At 57.5% G+C, this 20,731-nt stretch overlaps 1 protein-coding gene across 3 annotated transcripts; it reads right to left on the bottom strand.

Moving 5' to 3' along the window:
• Positions 1 to 276: 276 nt before the first annotated feature.
• SYT3 (synaptotagmin 3) lies at positions 277 to 16,211 on the bottom strand. Of its 3 annotated transcripts, XM_070633255.1 has the most exons (12): positions 16,108 to 16,168; positions 15,593 to 15,724; positions 15,350 to 15,480; positions 13,643 to 13,813; positions 9,392 to 9,917; positions 6,706 to 7,093; positions 6,267 to 6,485; positions 3,832 to 3,952; positions 3,538 to 3,709; positions 3,324 to 3,456; positions 1,095 to 1,163; positions 277 to 784 (listed from the first exon to the last, which is right to left on the bottom strand). In XM_070633255.1, the coding sequence occupies exons 4-11, from the start codon at positions 13,791 to 13,793 to the stop codon at positions 1,098 to 1,100; spliced, it is 1,776 nt and encodes a 591-aa protein (XP_070489356.1). In that variant the 5' UTR covers positions 13,794 to 13,813; positions 15,350 to 15,480; positions 15,593 to 15,724; positions 16,108 to 16,168; the 3' UTR covers positions 277 to 784; positions 1,095 to 1,097. The 3 variants fall into 3 exon arrangements, with proteins under 3 accessions (XP_070489356.1, XP_070489358.1, XP_070489357.1); XM_070633257.1 differs by lacking the exon at positions 15,593 to 15,724 and having other exon boundaries at positions 16,108 to 16,211; XM_070633256.1 differs by lacking the exons at positions 13,643 to 13,813; positions 15,350 to 15,480; positions 15,593 to 15,724; positions 16,108 to 16,168 and adding an exon at positions 11,603 to 11,783.
• Between the last annotated feature and the right edge of the window lie 4,520 nt (positions 16,212 to 20,731).

Genomic DNA, 20,731 nt, shown 5'->3' on the forward strand with positions numbered 1-20,731 from the left:
CACCAGGATCCAACCATGCCTGAAGTCCCTGTGTACTCTCAGACTCACTGTGTACAGAATCTTTCAATTCTGCTTCTGGCTTATGGTGGTTTGGGCTGCATTTTGTGTTCTATAATCACAATGGTCCTGGCCAATATAACACTTAGAAACTAAGGCTCAGAGAGACCAATTAACCTGTCCAAGATCACTCAGCCCATGAATGAAACATTTGTCTGAACGCAGAGTCAGTATGTCCCAACCCAGATTCCTGGTCCCAGGGAGGACAGGAGCCCCAGCTGGAGAGAGACCCACGGTGTGTGTTTATTCTGGTGTTGATAGCAGCAGCAGTGGGGGGATTGGCCAGACGCAGGGGGTGGCGAACACGAGTGGACACAGGTGTGTGTGTGTGTCTGGGGGAACACGGAGGATTGGCCCATTGACATCCGCGGTGAGAACAAGGGTCAGGACACCAAGTCTTGGACAAACAGCAAAGAGACAGACAGACAGATGGAGGGTTTGGGGGGCAGGGGTCCCCCAGACATGCATGGCCCCTCGCCTGGAAAGGGAGCCCCGGGGAAGGGAAGACAGACACAGTGGAGACTGAATGCCCCCCATCCTGAAACAGGGAGCTGGGCCCGCCTGCCGCCCACCCTCACGCCGCCAGGGCGAGAAGGACGGGCAGGCCCAGTGCTGCCCCGCACCACGCAGCTCGGACGTTATGGCTTCGAGGAGATGAATTCACGGTCCGGGCAGGAAGGGATGGGGGCCGGAGGGGGCCGGGTCTGACCCGGGGCCTAGGCCAGACCTGCAGGGGGACAGGGCAGGGAGGAGATGTCAGCGATGGCCGAAGGCGGGCCCATGACTTGCTGTAGCTGCATCACCACCCAGGGACACAAGAATCATGGTCTCATGCCCCTCCTCCCTCAGACCCGGGAGTCCAGGCCCAGCCCCTCCTCCCTCAGACCCAGGGGTCCAGGCCCAGCCCCTCCTCCCTCAGACCAGGAGTCCAGGCCCAGCCCCTCCTCCCTCAGACCCAGGGGTCCAGCCCCAGCCCCTCCTCCCTCAGACCCAGGGTCCAGGCCCCCAGCCCCCGCTCCCTGGCCTGGGTTCCTTACCCCTCACTCTGAGTTCTCTTTCTCCGACAATCCTTTGCTGCCTTTTGTGAAGCTGGTCAGAGTCTTTTCCTGAAGGGGGAAGTCCAGAAGGTTCAGGAGTGGGGGACAGGCAAAACAGTCACTACTAACCGACTCAACAAGACATCAATCCTGTTTTCAGCATTGACCTTGCTCTTTTCCACTCGGCTTTGAAGTGATGGGGCCAGCGCTATGACAGTCCTATTCTACAGATGAGGAAACTGAGGCACAAAGAAGTCACTGGAAATGGGAGGAGAGATGAGGCCACCGGGGTGAGCCGGGCAGACCCTGCAGGGCCTCAGAGGGGCTGAGACTTTGTCCTGGGGGCACTGGGGTCCACAGAGGGGCTGCGAGCAGAGCAGGGGCAGGGGCAGCTCTGGGAGGAGAAAGACCCTCTGGGCCACATAGAACTAATGGCTGAAAGTCAGGGTCAAGGCCAGGCTCAGCCAGGGTGCAGCCTCTCTCTGTGGCCAAGCATGGCCCGGCGTGAGCGTGGCACACGGGCACGTGCCCGCGGCGTTTGCACAATGAATGGATGAACGAATTAAGAGAAGAGTGGACGATGGAAGGAGGGAGGCGCTGCCCTCTGCCCATCTCGGTAGAGTCAGAGTCTTCAAACTCACCTCTGAGCTCCGTGCTCAGCCAGTGAATTCCCTCCCCTGCCCCGGAAAAAAGTCCCAAACCGGGCGGGACCAGAGGGAGGCGAGCGAGAAACGAACCCCGGGTGCAGAATTTAAGGTGCATCCTTGAGGAAGACGGGCACGGATGTTAGCTCAAGGCCAGTCTTCCTCAGCAAAAAGAGGAGGATTGGCAGCAGAGGTTAGCTCAGGGCCAATCTTCCTCAAAAAAAAAAGAAAGAAAGAAAGAAAGAAAGAAAGAAGGAAAAAAGAAAAAGTTTAAGGTGCACCCAAACTCAGCAGCCAAGATAAAGACGATCGTAATGCAATATTCTAAAAATTAAAATTAAGGCAAAAAAAATTCCATGATGAGCAAAACATAAATTTTTCACAAAGGCCAGTCCCGTGCCATATTGGAGCCCGAGACAAAAGGAAAAATATGCATCTCGATTTTTATGTACTTTTTGTGGTTAATTTTTCTTCGGACATGTTAAGATAATTGAAAAAATATGGAAACCAATGATGAGGTAGAGTATTGAAATTCACATAATTGTAAGTTTAAATGTTCTATGTATACCCTAAACAGAATTTGGCATAATTTAACTGTTTTTGGCTTTAATGACAGCAAAGTTATCGATAACACTTTCAAAATCCACTCCTTTGCTTTTCTTGGTTTCAAATGAGAGAATGGCCACGTTTGGAAATTTCTCTTGACCACGTGATGATCCTAAATGAGTTTTAATGTGGAAAAATCGTCAAGCTGGTTCTCGCGTGACCCACAAGGCCTCACGTGATCTGCCCGCTTTCCTCTCCGCTCCAGCCTCACCCGCCTGCACCGGCCTCCGCAAGGTACGCGCAGTGCACTCTCCTTGCAACCGTCTCCTTCCAACTTTCACCTAATCCCAGTCCTTCTCAACTTCTAGGCTGCTGCAGAAACGTCACCTCCTCCGAGACGCCCTCCTTGACCCCCTAAGCTAAAGAGCAACCCCACCCCCCATTCAGATTCCCTTTACTTCCCAGACTTACAAAGTTTTTGGACCACAAACCACAGGACAAAAACAAAAAGAAAAAAAAAAATGACACTATGCTCTTTACAACGGGTGCTGCACTGTGAAATTTTCTGTTTTGACTTTATTTTCCTTTTCATTAAAAAAAAATAGTTGATCTGCATCCAGTGAACCACAATTCTCTAATTTCACAGCCTGCTTCTTAAAAAAATCTGCTCCATCTTATCACCCAGTTTTCTCCCCTTATTTTGGACTTGGCATCACGGAAAATAATAACAGTAGCCACCATTTGCTGAGCCCTTAGTAGGAGGCAGACACTTCACCCTGCATTAACTCAACTGAATCCTCATATCTACCCAAGTGGTGGATGCTATTAATAGTCCCTTTTCCCAGTATACGAAATTGAGGCACAGAGAGGGTAAGTAACTTGGTCGGTGTCACACAGCTAAAGTTGGCAGAGCAGGGATTCGAGCCGAGGCCGTCTGACTCCCCAGCCCGTAAAGATGCGACGCTTTGCATGAATGAAGGGGCGACGAGGTGAGCGTGTGAATGGCAGGCCAGGGGCCCTGAGAGGCCGCCCCACTCACCTCCACCAGCTGGTGCCAGTGCTCCACCGGCTTGCGGGGGTTGGCCAGCATCTCGGCCCAGTGCTCGCGGCCGTGGGGGTCGGCGGCGTCGGGGCCCACGCGGCACACGCCGATCACTTCGTTGTGTCCGATGCTGGGGATGGGGGGGCGGTGAGCATGGGGGAGGGAGGGGGCACAGGCCCGGCCCGCCCCGCCCCCGGCCGCGCCCCCTCACCAGTCGTAGTCCACGACCGCGATGCTGAGCCCCACGTTCTCCACACTCTCGGGGGCCACGTCGAACACGAGCGCCTCGTTGTACGTGGGGTTCAGCGTGTTCTTCTTGATGGAAGTTTTCCGCTTCTTCAGACGCCGCCCCTCGCTGATCAGAGAGGCCTTCACGTAGGGGTCTGGGGGGGGCGTGGGGGGGCTCCCTGAGACCGAGTCCAGGCCCCAGCCCCTCCTCCCTCAGACCCGGGGGTCCAGCCCTAGCCCCTCCTCCCTCGGATCCCGGCGTCTCCCCAGCACCCACCCGAGAAGCCGGTGAGGTCCATGGCTTTGAGGTTGGAGGCCTTGATGATGGTGACGGTGAGGCGCCCGGCGGTGGGGAGGTAGCAGAGGGAGAAGTTGAGCTCCCCGAGATCTGCCTTCTCCTGCGGGTGGGGACAGGGGTCAGTGACGCCGGCCTCCGTCTCCCCGGCCTCTCCTGACTCTCCCTCCCGTCTGCAGCCTCCAGCTCCGCTCCTGACACCCAGGGCTCAGGTTTCCCATCCACTTAACAACCTGACTCTGGGCCAAACCTGGTAACTCCCGGGCCCCAGCTGCCAGCCACTGTCAAAGCCTGTTTGTTCTGCAGGGAAGATGGGAAAAGGCACAAGTTGGGGGGGAGGGCGGGAGACGGACACAGTGAGAAATCGACTGAGACAGAGCCCCAAACACTGGAGACACAGTGAGACAGACAGAGCCACAGAGGTCTAAAGGCAGGATGACCCCGAGGGGGCACAGAGAGACCCAGAGAGAGTGGCAGAGACCTGGGGGGAGGACAGAGACCCAGAGGGAGGACGGAGACCCCGGAGGGGGCAGAGCCCTGTGAAGGAAGAGGACAGAGTCCCCAAGGAGCAGGACTAGAGATCCAGAGAGGGGGACAGAGACTTGGGGGGAGGGACAGAGACCCAGAGAGACTGACAGACCCAGGATGAGAGGGGTGGGGCGTAGACCCAGAGAGAGAGAGAAACAGAGATGGAGACCCACTCAGAGAGGGACAGAGACCGGGAAGAGACGCACAGAGAGGTCAGTCTTGGGCCAGGAGACATGCCAAGACCCGGAACGAGGCCCCAGGAGAGACAGGCCCTCCCACGCCGACACACACAGACCTGCCTGCCCTCTGGGTCCTTCAGCCCCATCTCGGCCCCTCGCCGCCCAACCACGCTGACCGAGGCCCAGGTCCCTGGACTCCTCACCCACTCACCTCAGGGCCTTTGCCCAGGCTGTTCCCTCTGCTCAGAATGCCCTTCCTCCCGTCTCCTCCCAGTCATCAAGCCTCGGCTTAGCTGTCACCTCCTCCCACAAGCTCCCAGATGCCCCGCAGCCCTGAGCAGACAGCCCTCCTGCGTGTCCCCCGAACGCTGACCCCTGACAACAAACTGTGTGGCAGCCACCCCGGGAGCTCCCGAGGACTGTCTGGGGTCCCCGGGGCCCGATCCTGAAAAGAAATCCCAGCTGTGGAAGGAAGGAGTGAATAAATAAATGAGGGCAGACCCTGAGTGATACGGAGGGGAGAGAAAATGGGAAGTGACAGACACAAGGAGACAAAGATGGGTGCAGGGAGAGGACTGTCAGGGGGACTGCTGGGAGCAGGGGGTTGGTGGGACAGACGGGGGCCCTGGGGACGGGGACCCTGAAACGGGGCTCTCAGTTCTCAAAGGCTGGGCTTGGGGACTGAGTGGGCAGGCTGAGGAGCACCCAGGGAGGGGGCTGTAGGACGAGCCCGTGGTCCCCGGTTCAACTATGTCATATGGGGAAACTGAGGCTCAGAGAGGGGAGGACCTTGAGCGTGGCCATCAGGTGGGCAAAGCCAGCCCTCTCCTGATATGAGAACAGGGCTCACCCCCCCCCGCAACGCCAGCTACCCCAGAATGCTGGGAAACCTACAGAGATGAACTGAGGGGGCAGATAAATCGGGGGTCTGAGGTTTGGGGGTGTAGGAGTCAGGACACCCCCACAAGGACCCAGGAGCCGAGCTTGGGGAGGGATTGGGTGCCCAGAAAAATGAGGTTCCAGGGGGGCTGTAAGAAATGAGGAAGTGGGCCAGTGGGGGTGCCCGGGGTTGAGGACCCCGGGATGCTGGGGGGATGGGGAGTGTCCTGATATCGGGGATCCCAGAAGGTCTGAGGCCTGGGGGATCAGTCAATCAGGATTGACGCGGGGACCACGAAGAAACGGGATTAGCTTAAAGCAGGAAGTCTGGAAGTTACGGGGTTTGAAATGTTAAAATGTTCAGGGATCAGAGCGGTTGGGGACTCAGGAAGTCTGGGAATGGCAAAGTCAGGAGGTTGGAGGGGCCAGGAAGCCGGAAAAACAAAAGCCAGGAAGTCTGGGGTCAGAAAGTCGGGGGGGTCAGGAGTCTGGGGTCGGAGGACAGAAGTCATGGGGTGACGGCTGGAAGGTTTGATAGAACTGGCGGGGGGGGGGCACGTGGGTGTCTATTAGTCTTCTCGATTATTACCACCAGAGGTCAAGGGGGGTCAGAAGCTGGGAAATCCGGGGCCCAGGTGAGGAGTTAATATTTGACAAAGTAGGGGGTCATGGGGGCTCCACTAGATTATTCTTGGCTCGTATGTTTGCAAATTTCCCAATAAAATGAATTTCCAAAGAAAAGTCAGGGTCGATATGTCGGGGGTTATGAGGTCAGAGGGCAAGGAGGCCGTGCACGGAGGGGCCGGCCAAGAGGCTGCAGGGGCCACTCACCGAACTGCCCTCCACGATGTCCCTCCACAGCGGACGGTCCGGGGGCTGCTCGGCCAGCTCCAGGAGGTTGTCCAGCACCACCTGGCCGATGAGGTCGTGCCGTGAGAAGCGGTCGAAGTCATAGACGCTGAAGTGCAGTTTGCGCTGGGCCAGCTCCGCCAGGGGCACGGAGAACTGAAAGGTCTCGTTGAACACGGGGTTCAGCGTCTTCCTGTGCACCTGCGGCGGGCAGGGGACAGACACCATGCCCACCAGCTCTCCTCCCTCAGACCCGGGGGTCCGGGCCCCCAGCCCTTCCTCCCTCAGACCCGGGAGTCCAGCCCCAGCCCCTCCTCCCTCAGACCCAGGGGTCCAGCTCCAGCCCCTCCTCCCTCAGACCCCGGGGGGTCTGGGCTCCCAACCCCTCCTCGGCCCCGGATGTCCATCCGCTGCTCGGGACCTTGGTCTGGAACTTTTTCTTGCGGTCGGGCAGCAGGTAGATCTTGACGTAGGGGTCCGAGAAGCCGTTGGAGTCCTTGGCCGGGAGGTCCAGGGCCTGCAGGATGCGCACCACCAGCTGGTCGGAGCCGTAGAGGTACCGCAGGGCGAAGCTGATGCGGCCGCACGGCGCCCCCGCGCCTGCCTCTCCGGAGCCCGGGCCCCCGCCGCCCCGCCGGCCGCCGGGCCCCGTCCCCTGGTACAGCTCCGGCTTGATCTGCCCGATGAGCTTGGCTTTCTCCTCGCCCCCCGGCAGGGGCAAGGGGAGGGCGGGCGGCCGCTCCTCACTGCCCAGGTCGGGCTGGGGGGTCAGGGTCTGCTGGGTGAGGGGCCGGGGCAGGGCCGGGTACCTGCAGGGGGTAGGGAAGACCAAGGTGGGGTCAGTGGCGCTGATCTTTGCATCTGAAGACCTGGAGCCTCCTTCTTGCCCTTTCCCCAAACTCCACAGCCAGGGGGCCCCAAATCCCCACCTATGCTCCCTGTGACCTTGAGCAAGCCACTTGCACTCTCTGAGCCTCAGTTTACCCATCTGAACTGGGCAGGAGTGTTATCCCCTTCTCTAAGCTAGCTCCAATCCAGACCTGCATATGCACCTGTCTCCAGGCCTCCTGTTGGACCTCAAGCTGGTGACCCAGATAACTTCTCCGTGGACCTTTGGGGCCCCACACAGTCCAGACCCCCTGAATCTTTCTCTCATTTCCAGATCTCCCCAACCCGTCTTAGCCTCAGCCTCATCCTCTCCCACCTGACCATCGCCCCTCCTGGCCTGTCCTTTCTCTCTCAGCTTCCTTCTCTGGCTGTCTGTGTTCGTGGAACTCTCTAGAAACCCAAAGCTCCATCCTCAACCACCTTTGCCGTCTTCCCCCCTCTCGCTCACATGCTTTCCCTGGACAAGCTCCTCTGTGCCCCAGGTTCCCACGACCGTCAACAGCCTGGTGTCTGCTAAACCTGTGTCCCGAGCTCCAGCCTGGTTCAGCCCCCGCCTCAGCCGTCCACCAGACCCCGCACACCCCTCACGTTCCCCGCTGGCCTCAGCACCCTCTCCCTAACTCGCTCCTTGCCTCGCTTCCCCATGATCCGCCGAGATCTGCAGGTCAGACCCCCGGCCGTCCTCGCCTCCCCTCTCCCCTCAAATCCTTTCCCCACTGTCTCCTGAATTTCCCCATCCCTGTGGCCCCTGCTCCTCGGTCCTCTCCTGCATGGACCCTCCCACCCGGGGTGAAGTCCATGGGATGGGGCCCCTAGCGACGGGCAGTGCTCAGCAGTCAGCACTGGACAAGGCCGCCCCAGGTGTGCTGAGAGGCGGGCCCGGGGCTGGGGGAGGTGGGAGGCACCGAGCCGTGGAAACGGATGCAGGGGGCAGACTCCTACAGCTGTGGGTCCGCTGGCCACTCCCTGCCCCCAGGGTGACTTTGAGCAGGTCGTTAACACCCTCTGAGCCTCAGTCTCTTCATCTGTATAATGGGGGAGGAGGGAACTCAGACCTGTGTGCCCATCAGCCTCCGGAAGCCCTCCCCAGGGACCTCGAACTACATTTCCCATGAGCCTCTGCGCCCTGGCCAGCCCCCTGGCCCAGAACCACTTCTCCATGAGCCTCTGGGCCCTGGCCAGCCCCCTGGACCAGAACCACTTCTCCCATGAGCCCCTGGGCCCTGGCCAGCCCCCCGGACCAGAACCACTTCTCCCATGAGCCCCTGGGCCCTGGCCAGCCCCCCGGACCAGAACCACTTCTCCCATGAGCCTCTGGGGCCCAAGACAATCCCTCTGGGGGGCGGTTTCCCCCTGGATGACACCCCAGGCCCCTCACACTCAAAAGACTCAGATAAGCCCAGGGTCTCCCTCAAACCCACTCCTCCTCCTAGCTCCTCTGACAGCCCCACCGTGCACCCAGTCACCAGGCCAGAGCCCTGGGTGCTGTCCTTACCTCCTCCCACCCCTCCTGCCCCCTGACTCTCTCCACCTGTCTCCCCTCCCCCTCCCCATGACCCCAGTCCAGCCCTGTCCTCTCTTCCAGTCCGTCCTCCCGTCTGTCTGCTGTGTGGCCCCAGAGAAGTCTTTCTCCACCCAGAACTGGCCCTGCTCCTCCTCTGCTCACAGCCCTCTCTGGCTCCCCAGTGCCCCTCAGGCCGGCATTCAAGGCCCCGTGTGGTCTGGCCCCACGCATACCCGCAGCCACGTCTCCCAAGTTTGCTCTCTCACACTTTCTCTCCCGCCCTAGTGACCACAGGCGGTCCCCACAGGCACTGTGACCCCTCCTCTCTCCCCTCGGCACAGGCTGGTCCCTCCTCCCGGAATGCCCGGCTCACAGCCCTACCTCTTGGCCTGGCTCACTCTTCCTCACCCTGCAGGTCTCGGCCGAGACACCTGCACCTCCGGGAAGTCCCCAGCCTCCTCCTAGAGCCGGATCGGCGACTCCTCGGGACTCTCCCAGCCCTCCCATCCTTTCCTGAAGCACTGGCCTGTCCCTAGCCTCTTCCTTCCTGTGGATCCAGGAGTCCACTCCTCAAGCCCCTTCCTGCTCCAGGACTCAGGGCTCTGGATCTCCAGGCCCCTCCTCCCCTAGGACTCAGGAGAGTCATAGATGGGAAAGAGACACAGAGGAGGAGCAGAAGTTCAGAGTGGACCCCCAGCCCAGCAGCCTGTCTCACCTGGTGGTGGGCGCCAGGCTTGTGACCTGCTGATGCGACTGGGCGCTGGGCAAGCCCCCACCACTGGGGGGCAGCAGGAGCAGCCCAGAGCCTGCTCCGCTCTCTGAGGGCAGCTCAGGAGATGTCTGACTCGGTTTGACCCCAGCAGCTACGGCGGCGGCTGCAGCCTCTGGATACGAGTCCATGTCCAAGTAGGAGGGCTCAGGGGTGTCCGAGCCCCCTAGGCTGCCTGGCTCCAGCAGCTCAGCGAAGGGCGGATGGTGGGCGGTGTGGGCATGATGGTGTGGGCCCCCCAGCAGAGGATGGCCACCCAGGCCAGCCCCCAGGTGGTGCCCACCGCCGCCTACCAGGCCTGCCAGCCCGACCCCAGGGCCTAGGTCTTTGCGCAAGGGGCCACCGCCCACTGCCGAGCCACCCTTGTCTCGCCAGGGCACCCAGCACAACTTCCAGGACACGAAGAGGGAGACGCCCAGGAGGACAATGCCACAGAACGTCACGATGACCGACAGCAGGCTCACGGAGATGTCTGGAGAGAGCAAGGACATAGGTCAGGGGTCAGGGTGGGGTCAGAGTTTACCCTCCCACTGCTGTCCCCAAAGAGCTAACCTTCAGTATTTGTCATACATTGGCCTAAGCACCGTACATACATTACTTAGATCAAACTCTACGACACTCTAAGTTCAGTATTTCTATAGAACCATTTTAAAGATGAGGAAACTGAGGCACAGAGAGGTTGAGTGACTTGTATAAGGTTGCACGGGTAGGAAATGACAGATCTGGGACTTGAACTGGCAGTCTGTCGTCAGATTTTACTCCCTGAATTGCCAGCCCCACACTGCCTCTCTATAAGAGGACACCCCCTCTGCGATAGGACCAAGGTCCCCTAAAATGCTCAGAGATGACCAAGGAGAAAGGAGACCACACTCCACAGTTAGGCAGCTCAGGGTTCCAATTCCAGCTTGCTGTGTGGCCTTGGGAAGATATCTTAACCACTCTGAGCCCTACATTCACCCATTTACCAAATAAGAAAAACCAGTCCTGCCTCTTATAGCGGTTTAAAGGAAGGCAGGAGGTAGGTGGCATGCGTAGCTGCAGAATGTAAGGCTTATCGAGTGGTTACTATGTTACAGATGCCTAAGGGCTTCATCCGCATTAGCTTACTCACGCCTGACAGGCACCCTATGAGGTTGGCAATATTATTATGACTGTTTTCCACAAAAGGAAACTGAGGTCAGTAGACACAAAGTTGCCTGTGGAGTCCCACAGCCTGTAAGCAGTGGGGTCAGGGTTTGAGTCTGGGGTGCCTGTCTCCAGAGCCCACCATTATCAGCATTATTCTACCTCATCTCATTATTTCCCAATAACTGATAGTTCAAACATGAATTTTCTTTTCTTTTCTTTTGCTGAGGAAGATTGGCCCTGAGCTAACATCTATGCCAATCTTCCTCTATTTTGTATGTGGGACACCACCACAGCATGGCTTGATGAGTGGTGCTGGGTCCACGCCCAGGATCTGAACCTGCGAACCCTGGGCCATTGAAGTGGAGTGCGCAAACTTAACCACTATGCCACCTGGCCGGCCCCAAACATGAATTATTATTAGAATAATAAATCTTATTGCTGCCGCCTTGCATATCCAACACCACAGCTAACACATCATGAATGCCTCCCAGGTGTGGACGTGTCTTCCAGAGAAATGCAAGGACAGTCCAGTTCTGGGACTGAAGGTTTCTGGCTCATCCCGTAATTAGTACCAGGAGTAGGGTTTTTCAAGGAAATGGGAATTTGTTTGGGGACGGACTCCTGGGTCTCAGCGAGGCAGAGCACAGTGGGGATTCCTGCTCTGTGCAGATCGTGCATGATGGGGGAGCGGGAAACGGAGCCATCGGCAGCAAGGACAGCTGAGCGGGATGGCTGAGTCCTGTCACTTCAGGGGACACTTGGGGGAGACGGGATGCCTTCCAGTCCTGGATTGCCTGGTGAATCTAAGTCAGCGGTCCATGGCATTAACCCTCATGATACTATGGAATCGAGAAATGATTTACTCCATTTTACAGATGAAGATACTGAGGCTTGAAGAGGGAGGAGGGGACCCTCAGAGTCTCTCAGAACTGAGTCCTCCCCCACCACTCCTTAGGGTGTTCCTTTCGAAGTGACCAGCATCTGCTCAGAGAGAAATCACTTTCCCATCCTGGCCCTTGGTTTCATCACCTGTCAAATGAGGAGGTGATCTAAATGTTGTCCGAGGTTCATTTGGCTCCGACATATGACGTGGTGGGAAGGGAAGCGGTTGAGGTGTCAGGAGACCCAGCGTCTGGCAAGTTCCACCACTCGTTTGGCACGTGACTGTAAATAAGTCACTCCCCCTTCCTGGGCCTCAGATTCCTCATTTGTAAAAACGAGGATGTTGGGCTAGATCAGAGATGGTGAATACGTGGCACGTGTGTCTCACCCCCCTAAGTTGGTGCCTCATTACGGTCTCAACACATTTCCCACTGAGCGTAGACACAGCCTCAGAGTCCTTCTCGACACAGCACTCCAGGAGGAGTCAGAAATCAGAAATCAGAGCAAGGGGCCTGTTAGAAACCACAGCAAGGACTTTGCAGCCTCCTGAACAGGAGAACTGAGACAAGGGGCCCGTTTGGGAGGACAAGGCAGAGAAGAGGGGAGAAAAATCGCACAGATGCTTTCCCCCACCGTCAGCCTGACCCGGAGCCTCTCTGAGTCAAAACATCAACCTTCTAACTCAGACAGGTTTCTCATTCCTGTCTGCCTGGACGGGGGAGCCACTGGGCTTGGGGAGGCAGTGTTGTCATGCAGTAAAAGGCTAACCTTGCCCGAAGAAGGGTTTGGCCCTTGTTCAACTCCTGGGAGGGAACCTCTGAGCCCCTGGAACGTTCTGCCTGAAGACATTTGTATTTACTCGGGGCCCGGGCCACACGGGATCAGCCTGACCTCTGGAGGGGCTGGAGACTCATGTCAGCCACACGGGAGGTCAGCCATGTCTACACGACCGAGCTGCAATAAAAACCCTGGACACAGAGGCTCGGGTGAGCTTTGCTGGTGGACAGTACCCTGTATGAGTTGTCACACATTGTTGCTGGAAGAATTAAGCACTGTCCGTGTGACTCCATTAGGAGGAGACAACTGGAAGCGCACAGCCAGTCTCCCCTGGACCCCACCCTATGCATCTTTTCCCTTCGCTGATTTTTAAATCTCCATCCTTTTGCTGTAAGAAAATGGACCCACGAGGATAACAGCGTTTCTGAGTTCTGTGAGTCCTTCTGGGAAATCACTGAGCCTGAGGGCGGTCTTGGGGGACCCCCGAATTGCAGTATGTTCTAGACTTCCCGGGGTCAGCATTTGGCTCTTCTGCCCACAGGCTGTGAGACTGAGCAAGCTGATGCAGCCCTCTGGGCCTCATTCCTCATCCCTGTCCCCTGGACATCCTGCCCGTGAGATGCCGAGCCCGGGCCCAGCGCTCAGCAATTGTGACCCACCCGCCACGTGCTTCCTCATCGGGTCAAGGGCATGGATCCTATTTCCCAGCTCTTCACACCCTGCTGGGTGACCTTGGGCCAGTCACTTCACCCCTCTGAGCTTCTCTCCCTTATTGAAAATGGGGATTATATGGGCCACAAAGGGTGGTTGTTAGTAGTCAATGATATGCAAAGGACCTCACATCCTGCCTGGTACACAGTTGGTGCTCAATAAGTACATCCCAACATTTATGGAATGACCACTGTGTGCCCAACTTGTTCCAAGCACTTCCCTTGTGTTGTATTCATTCGAGTCTTTCGGGAGTCCCATGAGATAGTCACTTTTTAGTATCCCGATTTTCCAGAGGAGGAAACTGAGGCACAGAAGAGTCACTCGCCTCAAATCTTCCAGTTAGGGAGCGGGGGTGGGGGGGTGGGATTTGGACCCAGACAAGCCAGACGGTCTGACTTGAGAAGCTGAGCTTTTAAGCACTATGCAAGATGCACAAAGACATCCGTGGAAGAACTGTGGCAGCAGTGGTGGGCGGGGCCCACAGGGCCAAACCCAAAAGGTCAAGGGTCAAATGGACCACATAGCGCCTTCTCCTTAGATCAGAAATTTAGGGAGCCAGCAGCAGGCAGGATGGAGGCAAGACTCTAAGAGGGACCGGCCCCACAAGGAACGGAAAGCTGAGCGGGTCTGCCCTGAATCTCCGAAAATCCTGGCTGTCGTGGAGGCAGGGGGCTGGTCGACATGGCTGGGGGTGCTGACCTGCATCTGGGCCCCGGGGATAGCCTCGGATCCGCAGGTCGTTGAACTCCTGGCACCTGTCACTGGTGTCGGCATCTCGGACCCGCGCACAGAGGTCCGAGACCAGGATGAGCGCCCGCCGGCAGAGGTCATCCTCATAGTCTCCCGACATGGTGGCCGGCAGGTCCCGTGCTGTGGAGGGGCCGGGGGTGGGGAAGGGGATGGAGGAGAGGATTGTGGAGATAAGGGGTGGGAAGAGAAAGAGAGAAAAGGAAGGGTAAGCGAGGGAACCGAGATTGGGGGTAGATGGACACGGTCAAGGAGAGCAAGGAGGGATGGACAAGGAAGAAGAAATTAGGGGCCGAAGGACAAAGGACTGAGATTCAGGGTGGACAGGCAAGAGGAGGGTGACAGGGGTTGGACAACCAAAGGGACAGAGATTGGTGCGCGTGGACGAGACAGAGAATTGGGACAAACGGACAAGGAGGACGAGATTGGGAAGGCCGGGCAAGGTAGAGATCAGGATGCACAGATAAAGGGATGGACAGACAAGGAGACAAAGATTGGGGGGGCGGTGCACAGATGAAGGGACAAAATTCAAGGATGGACAGACAAGGGGACAGCCGTTCATCATTCATGCATTCCACAAATATTTATTGAGCGCCAACTACACGCCAGGCACTATGCCAGCTGCTGCAGATTCAGCAGGGGACAAACCCTCAGCGTTCCCCCACTTCCTGGTGTCATAATCCAAGGAGAGGAGGCCAAGAGTAAACAAGTCAACAAACACACACAAACAAGATGCTCTCAGCCCGTGAGAAGTGCTCTGAAAGAAATGGTTGGAGGATGTGCGCAAAAGGATGGGGAGGTGGGCAGTTACGGGGGGCTCTCTGAGACCTGAAGGACCAGATGGAGACGGCCATGGGCTGCGGGCAGTGGGGCTGGAGCAGGGAAAAGCATTAAAAATAGCAGGAACAGCATGACCAGCAGCCCAGACTGGGGAAGGGCTTGGTAGGTCCAAGAAACAGGAAGGAGGCCAGATGGGAGCAGACAGGGAGAGGACCAAGAGAGAGGGATGCATGGGGGAAGAGAGATAAGAGATGGTTACGTGTGGTGGCGGCTGGGGAGGGATGGAGATGCAGGATGCAGAGATAAGGACCAAGTTGAGGGAGGGAGAGATGCGGGGAGAGGAGACAGAGATAACAGGGAGGGAAAACTGGGGCCCAGGCGTGAGGAACAGATGAACAGACAGAGGAGAAGTCAAGGGTGCAGACTTGGGATGAACAAGCCAGAAAGAACGGGCTGGTGTGCAATCCATGGGAGCGTGAGAGATGGGCGGACAGAGGGGCAGAGATTGGCGCCAGGCAAGAGTGTGCACAGAAATATCTTTGAGAGAGAAATAGCAGCCAGGAGAATGGATGGGGTGCAGAGATAAAGGACAGCGAGACAGGTAATGGCCAGAGTTCACAGAGGCACAAAAGGATACAGGGGAGGGCTGGGCAGACAGACATGGGTGCAGAAGGAAGGTTGGACGGGGGTGCATAAAAGCGAGGGGACCAGGAGAAAGAAGTGGATGTGAGGAGAAGGGGAATTAGCGACACATGGTTTGGAGCCTGACACAGAGACGGACTGGAAGGAGAGTGCGGGAAATTAGGGCTCGCGGATGGACAGGTGTCGTGGGGGCGCTGCAGAAGGCCGGGACTCCGAGACAGGCATGGTCAGACTCACCCGCGCTTATCCCTGCCGTGTCCTGGATGGCAGCCGAGGCGGCGGCTGGCGGCAGCCCATGGGGGTTGTAGGGCGGACAAGGGGCTGCGGACTGGTCCTCAGGCTCCAGGTGATGAGAAGGGGTGCTGGATCTGGGGGCCGTGGCCGAGAGAAAAAGCTCAGTCCGAGCCTCACATCTTGTCCTGCTCGGGCCAGCTGCTCGACCCCAGGCGACCCCCGGGAGGTCCAGCCACCCCCTCCCACCTCGGGGCCCCCAGCTCCGGTTGAGCTTAGGGACTACAATTCCCGGCAGGCCTTGCGCTCCCGGTGCTGCGGCTTCATAGACCCGGCGGTGCAAAGTCTGCTGGGAGTTGAAGTCCTTAATGCCTCTCCCCGCTGCAGAGAGGATGGGAATTTTTTGGAGGTTGGGGGGGGGTGATGAGAAGCCGGGGTCCCAAGACGCTGCAGGGGACAGGAATGATGTCTGGGACCTCGAGAGGTAGCAGAGTCCTAAATCCTTAGGGGCCATGGAGTGGGTCAACGATCCCCACGCCCAGGGGATCTGCGGGCGAGGTTGGGGGACACCCAGGTGCTTCGGGACCCCCCTTCCAGGGCCAGGTGCCCCTCCCCAAGGGCAGCCAGCTAGAGCTGCAGACTCCCACTCCCGGCGCAGAGATCCGCATGCCTCTGCCCCTACCGCCGCCCCCACGCTAGGGGCCGCCCCCCAGGATGGGGCTGGGGCGGGGGCTGTGGCCGGGGGAGGGGAGGAGCGGACTCACCCGGAGCCGCCGCCGCCGCCGCCGCAGCCCCGCGCGCCCGCCGCGGTGCCCGCTCGGCTCCTCCCCCCGGCCCTGGCGCAGGTCCGCGGCTCCTCCCCCGGCGCCCCCGCCTCCTTCCCTCCGAACCTGCGGCTGGAAGGGCGAGATCGCGCGGCCGCAGCGACGAAGGAGGAAGGTTTCGCGGGACCGAGGCGTCAGAGACCCAGCACGCTTCCAGTGGAGGATCCGGATAGCCGGGGTCATGACCCTCTGCTCCCCCGGGATCCAGGGGTCCCGGCCCCCAGCCCCTCCTCTCTCAAACGGAGAAGTCCGGGACCCTAGTCACCTCTTTTCCCAGGACCCAGGCTACTGAGCTCCCACCCACCTCCATTCTCAGATCCAGGAATCTACCCCTCCCCGCCCCCTCCATCCTCGGTACCCAGGAGTCCTGCCACCATCCCCCCACCCCACCCCCGGTCCCCTCCTCCGCGGGACCCGGGACTTCCCGTCCTTCCATCGGAGGAGACACGGGGGCTGGCGGTGCGAGGGGAGGCGGAGCCTCAGAGTTAGCGGTACCGAGATCTCAGCCCCGCGTGAGGTCTGCAGGGACCTGGGTCTGAATCCTGCCCGCCCGGCTCCTGCCTGGGTGACCTCACGCCCGGTGCTCTGAGCTCGAGCCTCCTCATCTACAAAACAGAGACAATAAACCTGTTTCCTAAAGGGATCCAGAGGTTTGAAAACCCAGTCAATAGAGAGAAAGCCTTGGCACCAAGTAGGTGCTTGATGAATATGTCTCAAAAGCAGCAAGTGACAGTTACCGGTGTATTAATAGAAGTCAATGATAATCGTCACCGACTGTGATCTGGGCACTAAATTCTTTGAAAGCGTTTTCCCATTTAATCTTCCCGCTGGCCCTGGGAGGTGGGTGCAATTATGTTACTCTCATTTTCACAGAAGAGACAACTGAGGCTCATGGAGGCCATCCCTTGGGGAAGGTCTGGCACTCCATAGCCACCGCGGCAGCCCGCAGGGGTGGCTTGATAGAAGCCCCCAGAAATGCCTCCGGGGTTCCCCCTGAATCCTATCCTCCGTGCTTCCTGCATTCTCCCAGAGGGACCTCCTCTTGCACCCAGGGGAGCTTGTGGGGGCGGCACACCCACAGATGTTTGCACGCAGGTCCAGTCATCCCCAAACCCACCCTGGCAGCCAGAGCCTCACACCCGGCCCGGGGTGTGGGGGCTGCCCAGGGTCCACAGGCAGCCCCGTTCGGCAGGGAGAGACACCCAGAAGGAAGAAGGCAGCAAAGCACACACGCCGAGATGTGTACACAGATGGGCCTGCCAGATTCCCACGGCACGTTCCCACAGAGACGCTCAGCCACGGAGGAGCGGCTGTAGTGTTCCCGTCGGGCATGTGTGTATGTGTGACTTCGGGGGTGGAGTGCCAGAGTTCACATCCCAGCTCTGCTCTCTCGTTGCGTGTGACCTTGGCCGAATTACTTATATTCTCAATGCCTCAGTTTCCCCATCTGTAAAGGAGGATGATTTTTTTAAAAACCCCAGATTCCACTTCATTGTTATTTTGAGGATTCAATTCGTGCGAGGTGTTTAGAAAAAACGGTTTGTGTTTAGTGTCGTCACAGTTAGTAATTTCACGCATTTGCTTGTGTCCTCTTTGACTGCATTTTATGAGTGAGGAAATTGAGGCTCAGAGAGGAGAGGGGCCCTGCCTGAGGTCACACAGCTGGGAAGTGTCAGAGTTGAGATTCAAAGCCGTGTGGGTCTGAATCTAGACCCCTTGTGCTCAGCCATTACCTTGTTTGCAGCTGGGAAGTTTGAGGACCTTGGCTGTTGTCGCTGCTGGGAGTGTAGAAGAGTGTGGAGCACTGGACAGGGAACCAGGAGACAGAGAGTCCTCCACGTTCATTCAAGTCAGTCCATGCAGCCATTTGATAGACACTTACTGAGCATCTCCTGTCTGCCAGGCACTGTTCTCGGCACCAAGGGTTCAGTTGGGAACAAAGCTGACAAAATTCCCAGCCTTGGGACGGCTCAAGAGCTAGTGGAGGAGACAGATAGTCATCAAATAACCGCATACAAGGATCGGCGCTATGAAGGAAAGTCCAGGGTGCTGTGCGTTGGAGAAGGAGGTCACAGAAGGCTTCCCTGAGCAAGTGACATTTGAGCTGAGCTCAGAGGGGTGAGGAGGCATAAGCCAGGGGAAGGAACAGCCTGTGCAAGGCCTGGTGGCGGAGGCAGTTCCGCACATTGAGGAGGACTGCTGAGCACATAAGCTCCATGGGGGTAGAACTTAGTCTTGTTTACTGCTGGGTTCCTGCTGCCCAACATGGTGCCTAGGACACAGTAGGCATTCAATAAATAATGATTGGTTGAATGAATGAATGAACAAGTGGATGGACAAATAGAGGAATGGATGGATGGATGGCTGGATGGATGGATGGATGGATGGATGGATGGATGAGTGGATGGATGGGTGAGTGGATGGATGGATGGATAGGTGGGTGGATGGATGGATGAATGGTTGGGTGGATGGATGGATGGATGAATGGACGGATAGATGGAAGGGAGGATGAATGGTTGGGGGGATGGATGAATGAATTAGTGGATAGTTGGATAGATGGATGCATGATTGAATGGGTGAGTTTGCACAAATACCTACAGATTCACATTGCAAATGTGCCTGGAAATAAATGCAGACACACACCCAAAGACATGCACACGTGTGTGTAAACACAGATTCCCCTCTTCTCCTGATGCTCCCCCGAGAGAGAGCACACACTGAGAAGAGAGGTGGGCCAGGCTGGCCAGGACCTGTGTGGACGAGGAAGCAACCCTCCGACCAGGGCTACAGCCGGCCCCGCCCCATTGCGGTGCTGGCGTAACTTCTGGAATAGGAAGAAATGCTGATTCAGGCATTCGCGCCCCAGGCTGCGTGCCAGGCCCCACAGTGGGACAGAGCTGGCTCGAGAGTGATGAAGTGAGTGACAGAAGGAGGCAGGTGGGGCTAAGGGATAGATACAGAGACAGAGACAGAGAGATGGAGAAACAGAGAGATGGGAAAACACAGCAAAGGAGACACAGGAGACAGACAGACAGACACAGAGAAAGAGAGAGAGACACAGAGACAGGCAGAAAAGTATAGAGACACAGAGAATGAGAGACAAAGAAAGTCAGAGACTCGTGACATAGAAATTCAAGTTCAGACACAGAGAGAGATGAGGCAGGGCTCCAGAGAGAGAGATGGGTAGAGAGAGGGGAAGAGAAAGAAAGACACCGAGGAAAATGGAGACACGGAGAGGCGGGAACATAGAGACCAGACTCCAGGGGAAAGAAGAAAGAGGGACAGAGACAGAGACAGAGAGACAGACATAGAGACACAGAGATGCAGAGATACAGAGACACCCGAAGAGGGAAGGAAGAGAGAGCTCCAGCAGAGGCAGCTAAAGCCAGACAGAGACAGAGAAGTGGGAAGGGAATGGCTTTTAACAAGGGTCACCTCTCTGTGTCAGGTCCAGGGGCTTTGCTGCATCTTGCTTTATTTAAGCACCAAGAGCCCTTGAAGGCAATATTATTGGCAAGAGATGAGGAAACCGAGGCTCAGAAAGGGGAAGACATTGGCCCAAGGTTGCACAGCCTGGACGTGGCATTCGTTGCTGGTCTGTTTGACCCCAGAGTCCACGTTTTCTTCTTCACTTCATGTTGCCTCATGAGGACCAAGAGGGACAGGGCAGACGGGGTTAGGGGACACTGAGTGTGGGTCACAGTGACAGAGGGAATTACAGACTTGGTTATTCACTCAACAGACACATTCTGTCTGTCCCTGAGCGGGGCGATGCTGGAAAGCCAGAGATGAGTCAGGAGCCGCTGGTCTGGCGGGGGAGGCAAACACAGACAGGCCCAGATTCCTGAGCAAGACAGATGGGATGGACAGTGTTCAGAGGTCTGGAAAAGGAGCAGATAAAGAACGTGTGGAGGAAGGCGACAGAACACACAACTGCAGCGAGGGGGCTCAGTGGGGGTCAGAGAAGGCTTCCTGGAGGAGGGGGCATTGGGCTTTTTGTTAAAGGATAGGGGCATTTGGGGAAAAGAGGAGCCTGGAAGAGCATTCCAGGCAGAAGGCACAGCATGTGGAGAGTGGAGACAGGGGTAGGGTGGGAAGGATTAATGAAATAAAATAAAAGGTGACTGGAGAATGTTCGAAGGGGTGAGCTGGGAGAGAAGGGTGGCCCAGAGTGTGCAGATCTCAAACGTCTGGCTGAGGGGCTGAACGTTGTCCGGGGAGCCAAGGACCCCTGGCACTGGGGAGCCATGGGAGTGCTGTGAGCAGGGGCAGAGCAGGGTCAGCTCTAGGTGCAGAAGGACTCCTCTGGAACCCTGTGGGGAAGGGAATGAGGGGAAGAAAATGCAGGATGGGAGGGCCAGAAGGAGGCTGGGGTGAGCGTCCAGGCAGGAGAGGATCTTGAAACTTGAGTGGGTGTCGGGGCTGTGGGAACAAAGAGGAGAGGAAGGGGCAGAGAATCAGGAGGCAGAACGGATAGAGCTTGGAAACTGATGGGCTGTGGGGACCAGGTATGCCTGTGCTCCCGGGAATGAAAGACGTCCCCTGTCCCATAGGGATGGACTTG

Source organism: Equus przewalskii, chromosome 9, assembly GCF_037783145.1.
Source record: "Equus przewalskii isolate Varuska chromosome 9, EquPr2, whole genome shotgun sequence".
NCBI lineage: Eukaryota > Metazoa > Chordata > Mammalia > Perissodactyla > Equidae > Equus > Equus przewalskii.